The 23,288-nt window shown below is 36.8% G+C and overlaps 1 protein-coding gene and 1 long non-coding RNA gene across 5 annotated transcripts in view; one reads left to right on the forward strand and one right to left on the reverse strand.

Annotated features, from left to right (window-relative positions):
- The window catches only part of LOC114632354, an 88,489-nt gene that overhangs the window by 13,102 nt on the left and 52,099 nt on the right, over positions 1-23,288 (forward strand). Inside the window, exon 2 of one of the 4 annotated variants that reach the window (XR_003713087.1) lies at positions 6,158-6,306. The exons of the other annotated variants lie outside the window; for them this stretch is intronic. This is a non-coding gene — a long non-coding RNA (uncharacterized LOC114632354). The remainder of the gene's footprint in view (positions 1-6,157; positions 6,307-23,288) is intronic. 4 annotated transcript variants of the gene reach the window in all.
- Positions 479-23,288, reverse strand: part of LOC114632353 (solute carrier organic anion transporter family member 1B2-like) — a 46,499-nt gene continuing 23,689 nt past the window's right edge. The window contains exons 7-15 of the mRNA XM_028780892.1: positions 22,960-23,106; positions 22,225-22,323; positions 15,831-15,995; positions 14,534-14,729; positions 13,488-13,659; positions 9,406-9,587; positions 5,926-5,990; positions 2,760-2,877; positions 479-695 (exon numbers count right to left, since the gene is read on the reverse strand). Of these exons, the coding sequence (XP_028636725.1) occupies positions 479-695; positions 2,760-2,877; positions 5,926-5,990; positions 9,406-9,587; positions 13,488-13,659; positions 14,534-14,729; positions 15,831-15,995; positions 22,225-22,323; positions 22,960-23,106 (1,361 nt within the window). The remainder of the gene's footprint in view (positions 696-2,759; positions 2,878-5,925; positions 5,991-9,405; positions 9,588-13,487; positions 13,660-14,533; positions 14,730-15,830; positions 15,996-22,224; positions 22,324-22,959; positions 23,107-23,288) is intronic.

The raw sequence follows: 23,288 nt of genomic DNA on the forward strand, positions 1-23,288 counted from the left end.
ACACAATTTTAAATTAATAATTACGCAAAATATATGACATAAAATGGATACCAGAAGATGACACATCATGAAACCCTCCATTGTAGAGACTTCAGGCATGAGTAGCACCATGAAAATTTTGATTTTTGAAGATATTACTTTAAAGACACCATTTTTTTATGTTACTTTTCCCTTTTTGTCGATCCTACCCTCCTTACTTATTCTATTCAGTAATAAATGCTTAAGTGAATACTAGTTGTTCTATTGTAAAGTAACCAACTTTCATTCAGTATTTTTTTACAGATGATATATATTCCAATCCTAGCTTCAAATACACAGCTATAATCTAACAAGGATGCTCTTGCTTCTTTTGATTTGTAGCTTGTTTCATTGTAATACAAAGAATTATTGATTCTCCATATGTAAAGTTTCAAAATGTTCAGTGAAAGGACCAGGGGAGTGTTTGAGAACACAGCAACAGATGTGTCTTTCTCTTTCCTTAAAGAGGTGATTCACTGTTTTCTTCATCAGAAGGTACACAATAGTAACCATTTTTATTTATAGATTCTGGGTTGTTTTCATCTGTGAATTTTCTTCCATTTTCCAATATCTTGTTATCATTTCCTTTAATTTTTTTCTTCATGATATAAATTAATACAACATACAAAAAAAGTGCTGGAGTTTTTAAAGATATGCCTAAGCCCACGTAGATGATTCTAGAGAAAAGGAGGGACAAATATTATTTTATATTTTGTGGTACAGCTTTTATTACATATCTCTGGTATACAAACCTAAAAGTTTTTTAAGAAAGGGAACAAGGGAATTTATATTTAAAAGATCAAACATTATGCATTGGACTATAAACTGAGATTATTTCCAAAGAACTGACAAGACACAGTGATTAAACTCTGGCTGACTCTATAGCTTTCTAATGGAAGAAAGGACCATTTTGATCTTTTACCCCAAGCCGTCCAATTACTTGCAACAAAAGGAGAAAGCACAAAGAAATACATCAGGGGTTCACAGTCCATATACCTAGGTCCATTAATACTGAGAGTCAAACATATTACTACAGAAAACCATCCTCCCCCTGTGCCGTATAACAAGGTGATTAGTTGTAGTTGTTCTTCTGTCATAATATTAACATCCAACTTTCAGGGAAAAACAAAACAGAAGTCACATAAAAAGGGTATAAAAACAAAAATCATGGTTTGAAGATAATGAGAAGTCTTCAAACCCAGTCATGGAAATGTCTGGGTATTAAGATTATCAGGATCTGGACATGACACTAACAAACACCCTACTGTCCACCATAATACTAATTCCATCAAGGCAACACCACCACCATCGCCATCACCACTGCCACCACCATCACCATTACCACCACCAACAACAACAACACCAGGCAACAACAGGACCATGACACCAATAACACTGTTACACCACAACCAAGGCAAAAATATCATCATGACACCAACACCAGTGGTAATGATTTGCAACAACGCTCTCATTTATGGTTGGTGGTGAAAATGGTTGGGAAGACAGCTAACTGTAACATACAACCTAGACTAAAAACAGATAGACTGTCCTACCTCCTGTACCATTTCCCATTACCCATCTGCAATGGAAGCCTCTGTGGTTCTCCCTCCTTGTCACGGTCACTTAAATTTTCCTCTTTCGGGGAACTAGATAGATCTAGAAAACTTCCTTGTGACTGCATCATTAGCTCCAGTTTCTTCTTCTACTTTGTATTTTCCCTTTGAGTGTTGCTTAAAATAATTTTTGTTATAGAGAGATTTAAAAGTACTCTAATATTCTCTGTTATACTTTTAAGAGCTTGGGTAATGAGCCAAAGAGATTTGCACTTCCCAAATAGTTTTTTAAAAATTTACTTTAGAGCCAGAACATGGTGGTGCATGCTTTTAATCCCAGCACTTGAGAGGCAGAGGCAGATGGATTTCTGTGACGTCAAAGTCAGCCTGGTCTACAGAGATAGCCCCAGGACAGCCAAGTCTACACAGAGAAAGCCTCTCTCAAAAACCACCACACATAATATATTATGAAATATATGTTTTATAATTAATCAATATTTACATTTACAATGAACTGTTTTCTAAAGACTATCACTTCCATTTGTGATTTCAAATTACCATACATTTGTCTTCTGTCCTCATGAACAGAACACGAACTTTCCTCCTTTTCCTACTTTATAACCAGACACTCAGTTGACTATCATGTCCTGGTTAAGAAATCAGGGACAGTAATATTTTAGGTATGGGTACAGTTTTGGTAGATAAAACTATAATTGAGCAAAAAGTTCGTCTCTTTTGTTCTTAGTTGTATGACTATGGACAAGTTATTACCCTTGGTTTTTTGTATCCAATGCAAAAATATACACATAAATTTATTATTGTTTCTGCTACTGTTAAAATGAGATTGCCTGTTACAATTCTGTATATAAAATAAGGATTCATTAAAGCAACATTAATCATTAATCATTTATTATTTTATTGAAAATAGTATATATGGGGCCAAAGAGATTGCTGAGAGACTAAGAACACTGACTACTCTTGCAGAGAACCTGGGTTCTGACCTCAGCACTCACATAGTGACTCATACCCATCTGTAAATCTAGTTCTAGAGAATCCAACTTCATGTGATCTCTATGGGAACTACGCACATGTGGGGCACACACATACATGTAGATAAATGAACTTGCATACATTTAAAAATTATAAAAAGATAAAATCAATTAATGAGGTACATTTATAATAACTCACCCAAATAGTCTGGAGTTATATAGCCTACATGCCCCACGTGCTCCACAGCTGGTAACAGACCACTTAATACACGTTCTGTCAATCAATGCTCCAAAATAGACTGGAGCTAGAATTCCTCCTACAACATGAGAAGTAAAGCATTTGAAATAAACCTATGTGTCATATCATATTGCTACATAGTGAAGAATGAAAATCTGAAAACTTTCTAGGATAATGTCTTTGTTTCTGTTTGAATATATACAAGAATTTAAATCAATAGATTTTTCTGGAGGTTATACCATCTTTAGATGTGTAATGTCATACACATCTGTTGTCAATCCCTATCCCTAACACACATAATGAACAAGGAGTTCTACATGCCTGTAAGCTATGTTCTTATAATACAAACTAGTTAAAATCTATTTAGTGACATGTCCATATGCCAGCTTTTTTTAATTCACCAGAATATTTTGGAATAATTGGAGTGGACTTGTACCTTCGTGACAAGTGAATAAAAGGATTTATCCCAATCTCAATAAAGGCAGAAGCTTGTTCAAGTATTTGAAGAATACTAACAATGGGGACTGAAGAGGTGAGTCAATTGTTTAGAGTGCTTGCTACTCCTAAAAGCCCCAGAGCGTGGGTCTCAACATCTATATCAAGAAGTTCACTACCTGTAATTTCAGTTCTGGGGAATCTGATTCTCTCTTCTTGGAGGCACTGCAGGCAGGTGGTATATATACAGAGAATCATGCATGTACACTTACACATTTATAAAAGTTACTATCAAAAATAAATACAATTAAAATGATCAATGGTGGAAAAAACGAAATCTAAAAATGGAACTCTTATACCAGGACTCTCTCTGCAGACAAGCTGTGGTCCAGTCTCACCTTCACCATGGAATGGTGGCTTCTAGGTCCAAAATAGCTCCTCTTTTTGGTGTTATCTGACTCTATGATTCACTCCCCACTGATTTTTGTACATGTTAAATATCTTTTGCAGTGCTCTAATCGGTTCAGCTTTAGGGCCTTGTAAATATTGTTTTTGTGCTCTGAAAGCATGGTATTAGGTGTCGTCCTAACCTTCAGCAATGGGCCTTTTGAATAATGTGCAAAAGTACAATGCAGGACTTCTCCAGAGTTCATGCATAGTGTAGAAAACTGTTTCTTGCTTCTGTTTCAAGCAACTCTGAGATTGATTTGGTTCTTAAACTGACCAAAGACTGGAGAATTGTGTTAGTAGAGGTCTCATTCAGGAGCAATTTGGTTCAAATTCTTATGTATTTTGATGAACAAATTTTACTTTTAAAATTTTATTGATTTTATTTTTTAAAAATTAGTGTTTTCTTTTCTACAGATCTGTTTTAACTAATTTTTATGTGTGTATTTGTCCCTGGTTGTGAGTGCAGAGGGTATCAATCCACTGGAATTCAGGTGCAGATAGTTGCAAGCCACATGAGATGATGAAAGAAGCAAACCTTAAACTTTATAATAGCACGGCATGCTGTCAGCCACTGAGCTACCACTCCAGCCTCCTAATCCCAGTTGTCTGAGAGCAAGTAGTTGACAATGGTCTGATAGTGGAGGCCAATTTACCCAAAGAAAGACTCATCTAAGGAAGTGAGTTAGAATATTCATGTTTCAAAAAATTTGGGCCATCCCTTAAGAAATGAAAAGTACATATCAACAATATATATTTTCTGTGTGATGTTACTGGTGTGACAAAACAAATTTAATGTTTTAAGTAAGAAACTCAGCCTTGGTGATTACTAGGATTTACTGTTTAAGTAACTTATTTTCCAACTGACTTACTCAGTTCAACGTACTGAGAGATTCTTTACAGTGTTCCATCTTATCGTGTGGAAGACAGTTGCTTTGAATTAGAAGTTTGGTGTTTAGTATATGTTTCCCGTATAGAAACATTTAGGTTCGATGAGGCCATGGATCTTAACTATGATGACAAATTCCTTTTCTTTATTGTTTTATGATGCTAGAGGAATTTCTTTTATTCCTTGAGTTTCTCCTTTGACTATCAGGAAGCTTACTAAGTATGCAGCCCATGGTTCTGGAGGCAGGTGGGTATGTGGAGTTTCATTTGGGTTTTGGTGGTAGAGGGCTTCTGGTATATACTGAACCTTCCAGCCTGGAGATAAACAGTTAACTGCAGATAGGCCCTCCTTCTCCTCTTCTCTTCTTCTCTTTATCCTCCTAACCTCTTCTCTCATTTCTATGATTTTTCTTTTTCCCTTTGAGTATCCAAGGATCTGTCTTCTATACACATAATGAACAATTTCTTCCCCATTGTTGTCAGTGAAGGCTATGTTTCTTAGCTTGTAAAGATCCCTAGGATAGACCTCCAACTCCTTTGCTGATCTTTAAAATCTTTTTATCAGTGCTTGCCTCTGATTAGCTTTCTGCCCTATCCCTAGGTAAGTAATATTACTTTTTTTTATTTCTAAATGTATAAGCAATTAATGTATATAAATCCTACAAATGTTATGTGAGCAGTTGTGAAAAAAGCAACAGACATTTGGGAGTAAATGGTTCTAAGAGAGGAAGATGCTTCCCTTAATCTCTATCAGTTATGTCCTCTGAATATTTAGAAACTTGAGACTTAGGAACCTAGTCTTGACATAAAAGTCACAACTTCTTGAGTTTACTTCTAATTAAAGTGTTATCTTCATCCAAGGTGATAGATTCTAGGCGTGAGTTCTCTTTCCCTTTCACATGCTCAATTGCTGATAAAGGCTCTGGAGCCTCCAACATCAAACAGTAGAAAACCAACCTGTCAGCCTCTGGTTTTGTTCTGGGCAGTATTAAACTGGCCAAATTCCCAACACTCTCAACACACAAGAGGCATTACCTAAAACTGCTATGTATAGAGATAGACCTTTGCTCTGCCAGTCTGAAAGAAGCATCTGTCACTGCAATGAAAAGGAACAGCTGATCTTTGTGACATAACTTATTGTACAGACAAGACAATTCCTATGTCTTGCCTCAATGTTGCAGTTAACTATCAAATTTTCTTTCATGCCACTGTTTCTTGTGTTTCCTACTCCTTTCATTTACTATAGTAGAAACGATTCTTAAGCCTTTAAACTTTCCTTAGAATCAAAACATATTTATGTTCTGCTTTTAAACTTGGCATAAATATTTGTTTCCTGAATTTGATTTATTTACCATACCTAGTGTTCTTATAACCAGTGAATGGAAACCCATTGCAAGTGATTTCAATTCAGGTTGGACACACCTGCAATAAGATAAAAGCAAAAAAAAAAAATAACACTTTAACACTTAAATGTTTTCAAAATTGTAAGTTGAATTGAAACATAAAATGTTTTCTGATGTTATTTTTCTTCATGGTTGGAGAAAACCCTCATGGGAATGACCAACATGTAACAAACATATCATTCACAGCTTGAGAAGAGACAAGACAGTGAATAATAAGGATTCACCATGCTATGATTTCAAGAGAGTCCAGAAGGTTGAAACTCTTAAGCCCATGCTAGACCTGAACTCCAAGCAACCCTCCTACTTCAGCCTCCTAAAGTGCTGAGCCTACATATGTGAGTTACCAAGCCTGGCTAAATTTTATGTGTTATTCAGTAAATATGCTGTAAGAACATCTGTACTCAGCTTTATGATGTCTACAAAGACAATGGTCTCATGTGGCCCATTCAGCCAGAGCCTTGACAAAAGATCACATGCTTCTATCTAGGTATAGGTCTCAGCATACATCCTGCTTCCTTACTGCTATGACTGTTGTTAGCAGAAAAGTCTAATACCTTTGAAGATAAAGTTTCACTGTAACCAGAAAAGTCAAGAAATTTATGCATTCTGGACTTCCAGAATGTATGTAAATGTTATGTTAAAGGTAGAGAACATGTTGTCAACTTGGTTAGTAACACACTCATTCACGGCTGGGGGAGTGGCATGGCACTAATCATCCTTGTTTCTGTGAATAACCAGCTTTCAGTTCCCAGCACCGACACTGGACAGCACCCAACCTCTAGTAACTTTAACTAAGGAGATGAAACCCTTTATTCTGGCCTCTTCAGTTACATGGGCTCACCCAGGCCTACTCATACATACAAACGTACACGTACAGAAACAAAACATAACTTAAATATTCCAAAAAGATATTTGTAAAAATAAACACATTCTTCTACCTAAAAAGAATTACAAAACATATTTATGGAATATATTTATGGAATAGTTATGGAATTATTTTGATCTTTCCACAATTAGTGAGCTGGAAACACCCTTACTTATATAAATATCTCATTCATATTGATGAGAATGAAATTATGTGGAAAAAAATGGGTGGATGAAATATGGCTCCTGCTTAAATACTTTTGCTGAAACACTGAATGATGATATATTTTATATCATCTAAAACTACTTGATGCTGATTTGTTCAGAGAGTTAAGTAGATATGTCATTCAGCCAATTGGAAGAAACCACTGCACCTCTCCTGACAAGAGCTCATGCTTTGTGAGGATCCATATGTATTAGCACTTAGAACTTCAGTTTTCTTCAAATGTGACTGATCTTTAATCCTTGCAGGAAAGATACCTCTTAATAGGGACTTTAAACAATGCTCCAGAATGCTGGTTACTCCTACTTAACCTCAGGGATTATGAAGGCTAAGGCAGGAAGATCACTTGAGTGGTATAGGGTACGACTAGCCTGGGCAACATAGTGAAAATTGTCTCAAAAGTAAATGAAGAAGTAAATGAATAAGGTTTTCTGGGACCTTATACAATTAAAGAGAGAATACATTAAACAGTGTATAATAAAAATTTAAATCATTATGGTTATATACTAGGAGACAGTAAATGCAGAATGGTTGGTGAAGGATGGTGTTAGCTCAGCAAGGGCCAGAAAGCTATGTTTATAATTCTAGGAGACAGGTCTTTTGTTTTCCATTGTGTTTTGTTTATTTTGTAAGTAAGATGAAGGAAGTCAGCAGGAAGTGGAATTTGACTTGGTCACTGAAATCTTTATCAAACCTCAGACTTATCAAGCGGGATTTTGAGAGGAAGAGATGGTATTTTTTTTTTCACTGCTTGAGTCCTTGTACCTCAGTGATGTTGTCATTTATAGGGTAGATTTGGGTTTTGTTCTAGAAACACTACATGGAACTGAGTTTTGTAATCCATGTGCATTTTCATCCCAGGAGAGTGCTTAGCTTACATGGGAATTGGGAGGGCTTGTTGACAGGACTAATGCTTGCTTCAAAGTGGGCTGGACACCTCCAACAACTTTTAGGAAGGAAAGCTGTGGCAGAATGCTGTGCATAGACAGCCACACACATATGTAGACGTAGACAGCCCCATTCATAGTCATGGACACTCACCCCTAGCCACAGCCTTGTACTCTAGCTGCTTGCCCACTCACCAGTGTGCTTACTTGAGTGTGCATTGGTGAATGCATTATAGTATAGTGCACTTATCAGTAAGTAAAATTCCTACCTCACTTCTCAGGTGGAGTACCTCAATATAGTGTACATGCCACAGAATTTATTTTTTATAATAATAATAATAAACCCAAGAAGCTAGATGTGTTTTCCAAATTATTTAATTTTGTATTAATATCTACTTGATGCAGTAAATTAAATCTAAACTCTTTCCCCATTATCTTCTTTCATGAAAATGGTCCTACATTGTTTCAAGGGATGATTTTTAAGTGACTCCTCAGAACCGCAATCAGACAGGTAGCTCAGTCACATGATGCTAGGCTTACTATCTGTGAAAGATGAAGCTCTCTTTATTTCCTGGCTGATCCACATCACTGGAAGTTAAGTTTTAAAAGTTCTGAAACCTTTCTTGGGCATTTCAGATTAATATTTTTGTTTATCATAAGTCTATGAATTCTGAGGACATATTGTGCATCTTAGTGAATCTTTCATAAGTAAGAAATACTTTCCATACAAATAGATAACGTTTTATGTTTAACAGGACTAACTGATCGTCGGAAACACCTTAATGTAATATTTGGTCAGAATAGAATTTAAACAAGTGTAGATGCTAATTAAATGTCTATCCTAATTTAATGACAATTGAAACCTTTTTTCCTTTCGCTTAGGCTTTGGGGACTTTTAATCAACATGGAATTCAAAAATTTAAAGAGATATTATCCCAGGTTATCATACTCAAATAAATACATTTTTGACAATCAACATTCATATGTTACATAATATTGTTTTTAAATGTGTCTGTGGGTGAATTAGTCAAATGGAGCTGCTAGGACCTGTGTGATTCCCTGACCACCCACTGCATGTGTCCCACCATCTTCCCAGCACTCCCAGTCAATCAACTACGTCTCCTTTCAAAACACTTTAGCTTTTGGTGGTTTTAGGGTTTAAAGCAATAGACAATAGAAGTCAGTAAATATATTCATCATCGAATATACATGACTAATAAAGATATCTTAACAATTTATACTCAAGATGGGGAGAAGTCATCTGTGTCCCCATTTGTGATCTGAGAGGTGACCAGCAGATCCTTGAAAGTCCAAAGGTGGATCATCTGCCTTCCACAGTGGAGGTAGAAGGAGATTGAAGACTGATTCCAGAGATAATTATCTGACTTCTATATGGTCATACACTTATGCATCCCACAGAGAAACGCACATACATGTACATAAAAAAAGAGTATACTCACTTCATCAGAATCAACATAAAAGAAGTGCTTCCCATTGCAGTGAAAACAGACAAAATGACTTGAAAAATTATATAAAAGTAATACTTGGTTTTGCATTTGTCTCTTGGGCATTCACCTAAACGCGCTGAGTGGTTTCCATTCAGGAAACCAGTGTCACTGATACAACTGCAGTCATAGAATTCCTAAAAGACAGTTTTTGAAATGTTATAGAATATGTTTGCAAAACAGGAATGTGCTATAAATATATCCCATTATATTTTTAAACAGTTCTTCCATTCTAGCAAAAGTGTTTACAGATTTTAAAACTTCCAATAGCATCATTGTTTAAGAATTGAAAAACAAAACTTTTGTCTGTATTTATTTCTGCCCAAGAAAATGAAATTTCCTAATTCCTAATTCATTTCAATTTCTACATTATAAAATAATTGAATAAATCAGTGTCTGAAACTATTCACAGGTTCTTCACTCAAACAAGTTCTTTTTCATAATTGTCTTCTCACATTTTCTTTCTACATTAGTTTTGCATCCTTATTTACATAAAAATTACTGCTCTTGGTCAACCACATGCCATTAAGAAAACTTATCCAGGAAATGAGAGCATTTGACAGTTTGACAGCAACCAACACCTGAAATGAGAACCAGCTATATGAATGAGTTGAGTCACACAAGGTGTAGTGGAAAGCATGATCATGCCAAGTGTGTTAGTGCACACCTTTAATTCCAGTACTTAAGAAGATGAGGCAGAAGGATCCTGAGTTCAGAGACAGACTAATTTTAGAGATCCTGTCTCAAAACCATAAAACAATAACTGTTTGTATACCCAATGTTTGGATTATGTAAAAGTAAAAAAGAATATTTCTCAACTATGTGAGATATTGAATAGACTAGTGGTATATGCAAAACCATAAGTAATTTCTATGCTTTGGAGCCAGCTGGTGACTAAGGATTACTCACAGGTCACAAGGAAAAGTGTGTTTGGAATGAAAAAGAAGGTGTCATGGCACGGCATATAATAGTTATATGTGAAATAGATGCTAGATTATCTGAGTAAAGAGCTAACTTTGGGAAATTTGTGAATTGACATGTGAAAATTGAACAATCAGGCAAACATGAAGTCAGGACTGTTCCTTGAGGAGTCAAAAGTTCAGGGAGCCCCGAGTTAGAATCATAAAAGTCAATAAAATTGTAAGTCTTATCTATATGATGATTTAAGATTTATCTTTATACAAATATAATGCAATCTCCAACAAAATTGCAACTCAATTCTTCACAGAGATAGATAGAAAGAGCAATTCTCAGTTTTATCTTTATAACAAAAAACCCTGGATAACTAAAACCATTCTTAATAATAAAAGAACTTTTGGGTAAGTCATCATCCCTAACCTCAAGCTCTACTACAGAGCATTAATGATAAAATACCAAACTGCTTCGTATTGGTACAAAAACAAGCAGGAAGACAAATGGAGTAGAATTGAAGACCCAAAAAGGAACCCACACACCTTTGGTCACTTGATCTTTGACAAAGGAGCCAAAACCCTCCTGTCCGGCCTCACGGCGGCCGAAAGATAGCATTTTCAACAAATGGTGCTGATTCAACAAGAGGTCAGCATGTAGAAGAATGCAAATTGACCCATTCTCATCTCCTTGTACAAAGCTCAAGACCAAGTGTATCAAGGACCTCCACATAAAACCAGATACACTGAATCTGATAGTAAGAAATAAGAAAAGAATATCAAACATATTAGCACAGGGGAAATTTCCCTGAACAGAACACCAATGGCTTATGTTCTAAGATCAAGAGTTGACAAATGAGACCTAATAAAATTGCAAAGCTTCTGTAAGGCAAAGGACATAGTCAATAGGACAAAATACCAACCCACAGATTGGGAAAAGATCTTTACCAACCCTAAATCCAATAGGAGTCTAAAATCCAAAATATACAAAAAACTAAAGAGGTTAGAATCCAGAGAACAAAATAACCCTATTATAAATGGGGTACAGAGGTAAACAGAGAATTCTTAACTGGGGCATCTTAAATGGCTGAAAAGCATTTAAAGAAATGTTGAGCATCCTAAGTCATCAGATAAATGCAAATCAAAACAACCCTGAGATTCCACCTCATACCAGTCAGAATAGCTAAGATTACAAATTCATATGACAGCAGATGCTGACGAAGATGTGGAAAAAGAGGAACACTCTGCCATTGCTGGTGGGATTGCAAGCTGGTACAGCCACTCTGGAATTCAGTATGGCTGTTCCTTAGAAAATTGGAACTAGTTCTACCTGAGTACCCAGCTATACCACTCCTGGGCATATACCCAAAAGATGCTCCAAGATATAACAAGGACACATGCTCCGCTGTGTTTATAGCAGCCTTATTTATAATAGCCAGAAGCTGGAAATGACCCAGATGTCCTTAAACAGAGGAATGGATGCAGAAAATGTGGTACATTTACACAATGGAGTACTACTCAGCTATTAACAACAGACTTCATGAAATTTGCAGGCAAATGCATGAAACTTGAAAATATCATCCTGAGTGAGGTAACTCAGTGACAGATAACAGACATTGTATGTACTCACTGATTAGTGGATATTAGTCAAAAAGAAGGTCAGAATAACCAAGATACAACTCACAGACCATATAACATTCAAGACGAAAGAAGACCACAAGAAAGTGTGAATGCTATAGTCCTACTCAGAAGGGGGAAGAAAATGATCATGGGAAGTAGAGAGAGGGATCTAAGAGGGAGAGAAGAGGTGGGGGAAAGGGGAGCAATTTAGGTATGAGAGGAGTTTGGGGAGAAGTATGGAGAGTCATGAATTTGAAAGTAGGAGAATGGTAGTGAGGGAGGGGGAACTTAGGGTACCCACTGTAAAGTTGCAGGTGCAAAGGACCCAAGAGGTTCCTAGGACCCAACATGGAGCACATTAGCCCGAAATACCCAGCAAAGGGGAGACAGAACCTGTAGAGACCATATACAGTGGATAGGCATGGTCCCTGGTTGAGGCATGGGGCCATCCACCCAACTAAAAAATAGTAATCTAGAATTCTGTGAAAAGGAAATGCAGGGACAAAGACTGGAGCAGAGATTAAAAGAAAGAGCATTCAGAGACTGCTCCACCTAGGGATACATCCCATCTGCAGACACCAAACTCAAACACTATTGCTGATGCCAAGAAGTGCTTGCTGACAGGATCATGGTATAGTTGTCCTCTGAGAGCCTCTACCAGAGTCTAAACAATACAGATGCAGGTGCAGCCAAACACTGGACTGAGCAGGGACCCCAATGGAGAAGTTAGGGCAAGGACTGAAGGAGCTGAAGGTGTCTGCAACCCCACAGGAAGAACAAGAATATCAACCAACCAGACCCTCCAAAGCTCCCATGGACTAAATCATCAACCAAAGAGTACATATGGGGGGGGGGACCCATGAGTTCAGCTGGATATGTAGCAGAGGATTGCCTTATTGGGCATCACTGGGAGGGGAGCTCTTTTGTCCTGTCAAGACTAGATGACCCAAGGTAGGAGAATGCTAGGATGCTGAGGCAGGAGTGGATAGGCAGTTAGGGAGCACCATTATAGAAGTAGAGGTAGGGATAAGGGTGTTTGTTGGGTGGAAATTAGGAAGGGGGATAACATTTGAAATGTCAATAAATAAAATAACCAATAAATAAAATGAAAAAAAAGAAATTCAAAAAACCCTAAAATCGATTCATCTTTAGCTTCTGAGGTATAAAGTATTTACCAATTATGACAGATGCTTGTATCATAGAAGGAGTTTTCAAAATCCTAACTACATCCAGGTTTTGAAAGGCAATATTATAACTCTTGAAAATGAAAAATTGCAAGTGAAGTAATCTTAAAATCGAATTCAAGGAACAGAAAAATCTGATGTTTCCAAGCAGTATTTCATGTGAATTATTGCTAACCTTCCATTGTTAACAAATGTAGATCATATAGGAACCTATTTTAGATTCCTTACTGGAGACCTTAGTTCTATAAAGATGTGATGAGTAAGTGTGAAATTTAATGTGAAGTTATGAGCAAGGAGAGGTAAGAAAATAAAAATTGATACTCACCATATTATTCAGGTTCTTATCACCACGAAACGACTTGCATCCCGCCAGACAAGGTGAAATGTAAGTCACTCCATTTTCCCCACAGACGGGTTCCCATTGATTTTTATCACAACTGCAGTCTGAGTTGCAATGAGAAAGTGGTACATCTATGTGAGAGTCCACTGGGTTCATTCTGGAGATATATGATAGATAGACACACAGCAAAGAGAGACAGACATGGAAGGATGGAGGGAAGGGCAGGGGAAGGGGAAGGGAGAAGAGGGGAGGGGAGGGGAGAGGAGGGGAGGGGAGGGCAGGGGAGAGGAGGGGAGGGACAGGAAAAGAAGAAAAATCAGAAAACTCTGATACTAGAGAAATTTGGTTAGAGATCTGTGCATGTTACTGGTTTAAGAGCCTTGTTAAATTTCTAGCTGTAGCTAGGAGATGATAAGGGGTCTGCACAGCCTTAGGAAGCAGAAATGCCAGGAAGAAAAGAAAGGTACTTTACACCTGGAGTATCAGGGTGACTAATTACATTGGTGAGTAGCAGGGTCAGTTCACAGAAAATAAAAATCATGTTTGGAGTGAAGAACTGGTCTCTTATACAGGTATTTGTTTACATGAATGCTAGAAAAAGCTTATTTAGTCATGTCTGAGAAAGTTGCCTACACTCACAACCTAGCCAAGAGTGTATTGGGGAAGGCTAAAGGTTTTGGACACCAAAAGTTGACATTTAAGTAATGAGAATCAGTGAGGTAATGCCCAGGCCTTGCTGGTTATAAAAGCTGTATGTTTATCCAGGGGGATAAAGGTATCCATGACCTAGCTCCCATTGTACATTGTGAACTCTCTAAAAATGTCATGATCACCACCACCCATTTTGTCTTTAAATGAGAAATAAAAGAGATCTTAGGAGATCTTAAACAGTGATTGTTTGGGGAATTTATAAATTGTGATCCTTACTAACTGAAAGTTTAGTGGAAACTGGTTTCAGCCTACTGTTCTCTCACATAGGATTCTAACTGGAGTTAACACATCATTCTATTGATAAAATGATATATACAAACCCATCATAGGCCAAGGTTATGCCAGCAAATGACTTGTTTTCACAGATTAGGGGCAAATATAACAGCTGAGACACATAGGCCATTGAGGAAGTGAAAAATGCAAACTTGGCGAGTCCAGCCAGGGTCAATTTGAGTTTCTTAATTATATATCCTCCTAAAAAGATTCCGATTGCTGTAGTAGGTACAGTTATACTTCCTGGAAATAAGAGAAAAGCATTGTAATTAAGTAAGAAAGACGTCTGTGGTGTCTTTCCATATGAAATATGCTGTGTCTACATAAACCATTCAATTCTGTTGCTTCTGAAGGCCAAAATGGAAATGGAAGATCATGCTCTATGTGGAAATGACAAAAATATTTCTTGCCAAAAAAAGGAGGGCTTCTTTTCCTAGTAACAGATGTCAGACATTGCCTTTGAATAGATAAATTTTATGAGGGACACCTGACCATAGAAAATAATGAAAATGTACCAAGTTTTGCAGTCTAAAACCTTTTTTTTTTTGGTTTGAGATTATTTCATTTGTATTTATGTGTATGTATATGTCTGTGTCTGCGTTGGTGGAGTATATTTGGGTGCAGCTTTCCAGGGGACATCCTCTGGAAACCACTTGTCAGATCCAAAGGGATCTCTAATCTGTCACACTCCAAAAGGCAATCCAAACAGCCAGAAAACACCTCAAACTTGGTTACAGGAAGATTTCTGGTGATTAGAAAAAGCCTGTATTCATTAGAAACTTGCAGTTCCTCTCTACCAAAGGAGCCATTTCTCTTATCACTGGCAGAAAGAACAAATGATGACCAGTGTTGCCTATTAGAATACCAGAGCTCATGCTGGCCTCCCAGTTCCTTCTGCATCAGAGGTAACTGTTACACATTGCCAAGTTCAAGCTTGCCTTAGCCTTTGTCACCTCCCCATAAACTCCAGCTCACTTGCTGTTCTTCCTACATGTCCCTATTCCCCCTATCACCCTGCTATTTTGATATATTCTCACCCAACCCCTTGCTTCCTTCATTTTTTTCTTTTTTAATGCTGGCTTTCATTTCTCTGACTGTTTTCTCTATTCTTTCTTCCCTGTAAGTTTTACCTCTCTCAAAGATAGCCCTGGCTAGATCCAGGCTGCTAGACATATTGAGTCTGCTTCTTTCTCTTTCTGCTCTGGATCCTTCAATATGTGTCTGGTCATTCTGTCACTAATATCAACAAAAAAAAAAAACCTTTCCCTTAACCAAACCATGGAGCAGGCATGTCCTCAGTTTATACATCATCTGTGAAGCAAACTACGAAACAATCTGTCTTACCTAACATAAAGTTGGCCTGGGATGCTGTCTTGCCGAACTGCTGCTCTATAAACTTGAATGTGTAACTAAAGGAACCAATCAAGCTGCTGATTTGCAGCAATGTCAGTATCACGAATATAACATATAGGTCGTTGGTAAGGATGCTTTTCAGAGATCGTAGAAAGCCTTGAAATAACAAGAGTGAAGAAAACATAATTGTACAACTTAAACATTCCTTACACCCTAATCTTCTATTTATTATATGTATGAGTTTAAATTATATAAATACATAGAACAGACAGAGTGATCTGAAATCTTGCTATAGGCAGATTCATGAATATTTTTATTCAATCATTACTAGTTTCTACAGTAAAAAAAAAAAAAAGAAACAGTGATGTTATCTTTTCATGGCCAACATCAATACACTAATCTTGTTGAAAACTGAACTATCCTCAATTATAAACCAAACAATATAGTTAGCTCCAGCACAGAAATGTCCTTGGGTTGGGGTGATGGAGTGAAGAAGATAATCAAAGGAAGAAATGAAAGAAGAGGAATGTCTTGGGACACATCTGAGAACTTGCCCTTTGATTCCAAAGTAAACATGAAAAGGTTGTTAAGGAGTTATGTTTTTGTTGCAGTTACTTGTAGTGTTGTTGTGACAAAGCACCTTGACAAAACAAACTCAGGAAAGAAAGGATGTATTGTGGCTCTCAGTTTAAGGGCACACAGCACCACTATATGGAAGTCATGATAATGACAGAGGTAGCTGGTCATACAGCATCCAGAGTCAAGAAGCACAGAGGAATGGGTACTCAGCTTGCTCTCTCCTTTTTATTTAGTTTTAAAACCCCAGCAGATGAAAGGTTTTACCCACATTGAGTTGGGATCTCCCTATTTCAGTTAACCTAATGTGAGCAATTCCTCACAAACATGCCCAATGGCTTGCCTGCTGGGTGATTCTGGAGTCTATTAAATTGGCAGTAAATGCAAACCATCACAAATAATTGCACTGATTTAGTTTGTGGTGGTGGTGTTTTGAAGCATGTCTTACATTGGTCTCATAGTCCAGAGTAGCCTTCAACTCATGATCCCCAGAACCTTTGTAACTGTCATTAGTTTGGTTTTTGCTATTTCATCAATTCATTCTGATAACCCATTCCAATTTTAAATTAAAATCACAGATTAGAATTCAGATAAATAGCTTTCATTATAGCATTGCCATCAGTCTGATTCAATATGCTTAGTTCTCATTTGCTCCCTTCCCCCCTGCTCTCCATTACTCCTTGCAATCTGAAAATTATTATCAAAGCCTCACTGTCTCAATTAATTTTCTACACTTGTTGCTGAATCACATTTTTGACCATAGCTTCTCTGTGGATCTGCACTGATCCTCAGAACATATATTTGAAATTTATAGTACCACTGAACAGGAAAGAATGCTACTTAAATTATGCCCACCAACTACTTTGACTACTATGAGTTTTCAGCTCACTTTTGAATGTTTTAGCAGGTAATTCTTTTTTTTTTTTCATTACAATTACCAAGAAAAAAAATTTACTCTAAATAACTAGAAAGAAACCTTTCTGGGAATTCCTTTTCTTTTATCCAGGTGTCCATCAAAGGATAGGCAATTTTAACATGAGTACATTATGCATGCTTATCAGTAGCAAGGAACTCACTGGAATGAATCATAGCTTCCTGGAAGAAAGCAAGGGACTCACAAACAGTGGTTGGTATCATTTATAAATGAATGAATGAATGAATGAATGAATGAATGAATGAATTTAACTTTTAAAGCTGTCACTGATGATCTGTACTAAACTTTGAAACAAGGAAGCTGTGTATATCATTCAGTTGTAGAACATATAACCAGTATGTGCACAACCCTGGCATTTGATCCCTAACACCACCAAAAATTAAAATATTTGAAAGAACTATATTCCTTCTTTTTTACAATAAATATAATTTTATGTGATTCTTTTGTTCCTTTTATTATTTGGTGTGTGTATGTGTTATGTATGAGAGCACAAGAGGTGTGTGTGTGTGTGTGTGTGTGTGTGTGTGTGTGTGTATACTTGCACAGAGTTGAGCATGACAGTTTTCTGGCAATTGCTCACAGAGTCCAGAAGAGTGCAGTGAGTGATGATTCTGTATCACTCCCCACCTAATTCCTTTGAGGCAAAATCTTTCATTGATCTAGAATGATCCTGGATCTTGGTGGATAACCTAGGAGCCCATGACATTCTCATGCACATCAAGCCACACTTTGTTCTTTACATGGATGCTGGTGATTCTATCTCAGGTCCTCATGCTTATACAGCAGCTGTTTCCAAGCACTGAGTCATCTTTCTGGGCATATTTTCTCCATACTAAAAGCCACAAATCTAATCCTATTATTTGTACACAATCGTGGAACTGATAGCTGGAAAGAGAATGGCTTCTGTAAGCTCATGTTTGACTATTTGGGTTATAGTTGGTGATCCCATTAAAAGAGGTGTCACTGAGGGTAGACTTTCAGGTTTCCAAAGCCTAAGCCATTCTCAGTTAACAATTCCACCCCCCTTCTCTTTCTCTCTGCCTCATACTTGTGGATCAAGGTCTAAGTTCTCAGCTACGGTCCTACAAAATGACTGACTGTCTGCTGTGTTCCTCTTAGTCATCATGATTCATAGACTCTAACTCTTACTAAATGTGAGTTGCCAAATGTAATGATTTCTTTTATAAGTTGCCTTGGTCATGGTATCTCTCATGGCAATAGAAAAGTAACTAACACAGGATATATCACTTTTAATAGGAAATGTAGAATGAGTTTCAAAAGTTTAGTACAGAAAAAAGCTAAATAGATAAGTTGGACACACTGTTTTGAAATATTTTCAGTTTTCAGTAGGATTAATATCTGCATATTGACTGACTATGGAATCCTTACCAGTCATGTTGGCAGGAGATTGTTTCTCTTGCTTTGTTAAGTAAGTCATGTGATTCTTTTCTTCATCTGTTTTGAGTACATTATGAGATGCTGAATATTTCCTTTCCTTCTGTGATCTCTTTGGAATTTTGGGTAGGAAAAAGAAGGGTATGGAAGAAATAAAGCATAATAGTCCATTCACAATGAAGCTGAGCCACCAGGCACCAACCCAACGAGCATCCTGAGGAGTTATTCGGATACTGCCTGGAATGAATAATTAGAACAGGACTTCAAAAATTGTCCTGAAAGTCAATGATGGTAAGACTGCTGGCCTCCATAGATAAAGAAACCAAACTATAGTTTATACATCCTAAAATGCAAAAATTTTGGTAGGCATTTGTCAACTTAGAAGTGGGGAGTGGATTTATCATTTGATGACATCTTACAACTTCCATTGTCAAGAACCAGCCATATATATTATATACAGACTTCATTGCAAATGCAGAACTATCAACAATATATATTCAGCAAATAATAATATTAGATTTGTTGCTTTTAGTATGGAGAAAACAAGTCTAGGAAGATGGCTCAGTGGCCAGAAACTGTTTTCATATAAGGATGAGGACCTGGAATAGAATCACCAACATCCACGTAAAGTCTGAGGTGTGGCTAGAAGTGCCTGAGAATTTCTTGGTCTCCTAGGTCAAGAGATTTCAAGATGGCTTGAAAACCAAAGAAAAGCATGAACATTCACTATCATCTGAAAATTGCTGTTGGTACCCACTCCTGAGGTCAGTATAGCACCAGAGGAAGGTTAACATTGTTTCTAAAAATGGGCGAGCACCAATCTGTCTCTTGTAGTTGCTGGATATACAACCCTATTGATTGCAGACAATGGAAGAGCTGAGGAAGGAACACAGTGAATGTGTGAGTTTAAGAGGAACCCAGAAAAGATGGATTTCAACCTGAGGAATTTGTTGCCCTTCTTATTTCAACTGTATTTCTTCTGCATTGTGAAGAGGAACAATATATTAATTCCAGCTCTAAATACACATTCCTGTGAATGATGAATGATAGTTCATAATCTTTAAAAGATGAGGAACGTCCTAAATATATCAGAACCTGTGGAAGCTGAATGGTGAATTGTTGGAAACCCTGGACAGTCCTGTGGCTACTTAGGACACAGTAGCAAAAACACAGAATAAAAGCTTTTCACTAGATGGTTCACTGAACTACTCGGCCTAGCACTCAGAAAAGGCATAACTCCAATTCTTCTCAAAACATTCCTAAGTACTCATAAAAAGAGACACCCAGACTCACTGAACAGGGTTAACACTACCCTGGCACTGACACTAAACCTACAACAGTATTCTTGATAACAGATGTGATCTGACCTTAATTTTGAAATTTTTAAATATAACATTACAGCAAAACTCATCTTTCTATAGTACTAAGAAGCTGTCTGGAGACAAAGTTATGAAAATTCTTACTTTTTAGTGCATCAAGAGTTAGCTAAGGATGCAAACATGTCAAATTTATTGTAGTCATTACTGAATAAGAAAAGATGCAAAAAGGTCTGAACATCCCCTTATAGCCATCTATTTCCCAAGAATTCTAATACAATACAGATAGTTATTTCTAAATATAGCAAAACATTTTCCAGCTACAACAAAACATCTACCTCATCTCTCTATGAGTTTTGAAAACAAGGGTTAACTTGGAAGTGAATGAGAGGGTGTTTGTGTAAGGATTTGTAAGGAACATGATTGGAGGCATGTGCCTTCTCATGCCCAATTGTGATGTCAACCCTACTTTGGAAATAACTTTGAAGCCATTGAGTCCTGATGAGATAGAAAATCAGATTTGTTTATACACTGACTACTTATATATTGAAACAGATTTCTTCCTATGACATCTAAAGGATCATCACGCATTTGGTGGCCTCTGCTTCTGTTGGGAATCAGTGAAGTGTCGCATCTCAGAAGAAGAGAACATGTTGGATGAGAGTCTCAGAATGATGCTAATGGAAAGGGGAGGAAAATTCTTCACTAGATGTTCATATCTGTGAGATGAAAGGATCTTTTGAGACTCACACCACCAATAGTCATGCTTACTGCAGAGAGTATCAATGACAGAAAAGTGGGAGAGAGGAAAGGAAGTCAAATTATAAAGATAAAGGTGATCACAGAAAACCATGTGTCTACTTCTGAAGAGCCTGGCTGCCAAACTGAACTCTAGTCTGAAATTACTATAAGGATGTAAGCATTAACAATACTTCTGTATAACAAATATTCCTGAAGCATTATGAAAGTATGAGGCAGTAGCTGTTATCAGATTACATGGAAGGAAGGTTATGTAAAAACTAAGTAAATTATACAATTAAGGTTAAGAAATTCATTAAGAGAAAGACTATACCAAACATCATAAGTTTTTAGAGTCATACTGTGAGCACTGTATTTTTTAAGTTGAGTGCCAAGAGTTCATTTAGATATCTAAAAGTAGAAAAAGTGAGAAAATAGTTTTGAAAAAGTTACCTGACTGTTTCATGAGCCACTGAAAACAGATGATCTCTGAGAAGTGTACTGGAAGGGGAAAATGAAATGTCTTCTAAATTCAGATTTTTCTTTCAAGATAATTGTTTATGAAGAGAAGTAGAAAAAGAAAACCAAACACAAAGTTGTTTAAGGACGTGAAGAAAACATATATGCAAAATAATGAAGACACTGGAGAGTGCTTTGTGATAAAGAGAGGGTAGAGAAGGGGATTCTCCAGGGAGGGATCTGGTGGAAGATTGATAGATCGAGGTCTTGATGCAAGATGAAGACCTAACACTTAAGACAGGTCTAAAAGAATTAGCTTATGCTGGAAAATATTCTTACAGACTTTGGGTTGAGGCAGATGAGAGATGTGATATTTAGGGGAAGGAGGGCTTGAAGATAAGACAATTTACACACTTTGGTCAGATTTTCTGAAGTATGAAAGAATGCTTGCTTTGAGGGAAAAGAATAGCCAGAAGGGTCACTTAGAATGAATCCCTTCATCTTCTAATTAAAGGGGACCATATGCCAAGCCCTCTGTTAGGTCCATGGAAAACATCAAAACTAAGACACATGATAAAGAGGCTCAATTACTCCAACCTTCCTCCAATAGAACAAGCACACAACATCATCCATAAGCTTAACTCTATAATTCCATTTCTAAACCCAATCTACCACCAAGTGAAAGTGCAGATGATTCAGCTCTTTAATAATCAGTGTATTTTCTATCTGTTCACCTAAATTAAGATTATCACCAATGCCACATTTTATACTTACTGGTAGAAGCTTGACATAAGCAAGAGATGGAATTTGTTTTGTTAAAATAATGAACACATTCTTACCACTTAAAATTTATAAAAGAAAATAATTATGTAACTAAATTATTGAATGAACTAAACCAGTAACCTGAAGGCATGGTAATTGGAATTTGAAAAACAGCCTTCTGATGTCTTTTTCTAATTCTACTTACTCAGGTCTACATATCCAACGTCTACAAATAGTTTAGCAAACACCGATGACATGATAAAGCCAAGGATTGGTCCAATCATTGCTATACTATGCAGAGTACCTGTAAATATTCAAAACCATTCAATCAGAACCAAAGTGCACATAGTTATATTTTTCTTTACACAACAAATTTTAATTATATTCCACTTGTCCCAGATGCATTCACACTTTTTTACCCAACCAGGTTTGTAAATCTCATCTACTGTAGTTTTATCCTCTTGCAGATGGCTGTCAACACTGCATGGTCAACCCATCAGAGAACACACTGTTAGAAAAACCTTAATCTCCTTCCCCCAATATCTATCAGTTGCTAACTGCTCCTAGTTAAGGACAGGACTTTGTGCCTACCTCCCATTTACATGTTGGGATTTCGTCCACCTTGAACTTGTAAATGTATGATTTTTATATAGTAGTTTTTAAAATGTAATGTTACAAAATGAATTTATTGAAATAATATTTTTGTAGAAATCTTAATTTACTTAGGGATCTGGAGAGATATCTCAGTTTTTAAGAGCAGCACTAGAGATTCTTCTGGCCAACTTGAACACTGCATACATTAGGGACAAATTCATAAATGCAGGTAACATACTCATATACATAAAATATAAAAATGAAAAGGATTAGTTTAGCAGTGCTACCATTTCAAATTTATACCCAGAACACTTAAGCACTGAACATAATATTCTCTGTACTTTACCGATGTACATAGAAGAATGTCCTCCTTTTGCAAAGTCATCAATGTAGGAAATTCCCAGGGGTACTATTGGTGTTTCCCCTATCCCACGAAGCATATTCCCCATCAAGACATAAATCCACATGTATGACCTGGACCCCTTTACACAACCTGTGCAGACAAAAACATGTTTTACTTTAAATGTCTATTACAGTATTGAAACCAGAAATTCCACAAAAATTAAATATTCACTTTTACGTATCAGCTTGACTGCCAGCACGGTGCTAAGACAATATCCATGTTTATTTTCCCTTTGTTTTAATTTGTGTTAAAATTTTAATCATGTTTAAGAA

This window comes from Grammomys surdaster, unplaced genomic scaffold (genome assembly GCF_004785775.1).
Source record: "Grammomys surdaster isolate TR1022 unplaced genomic scaffold, NIH_TR_1.0 373, whole genome shotgun sequence".
NCBI lineage: Eukaryota > Metazoa > Chordata > Mammalia > Rodentia > Muridae > Grammomys > Grammomys surdaster.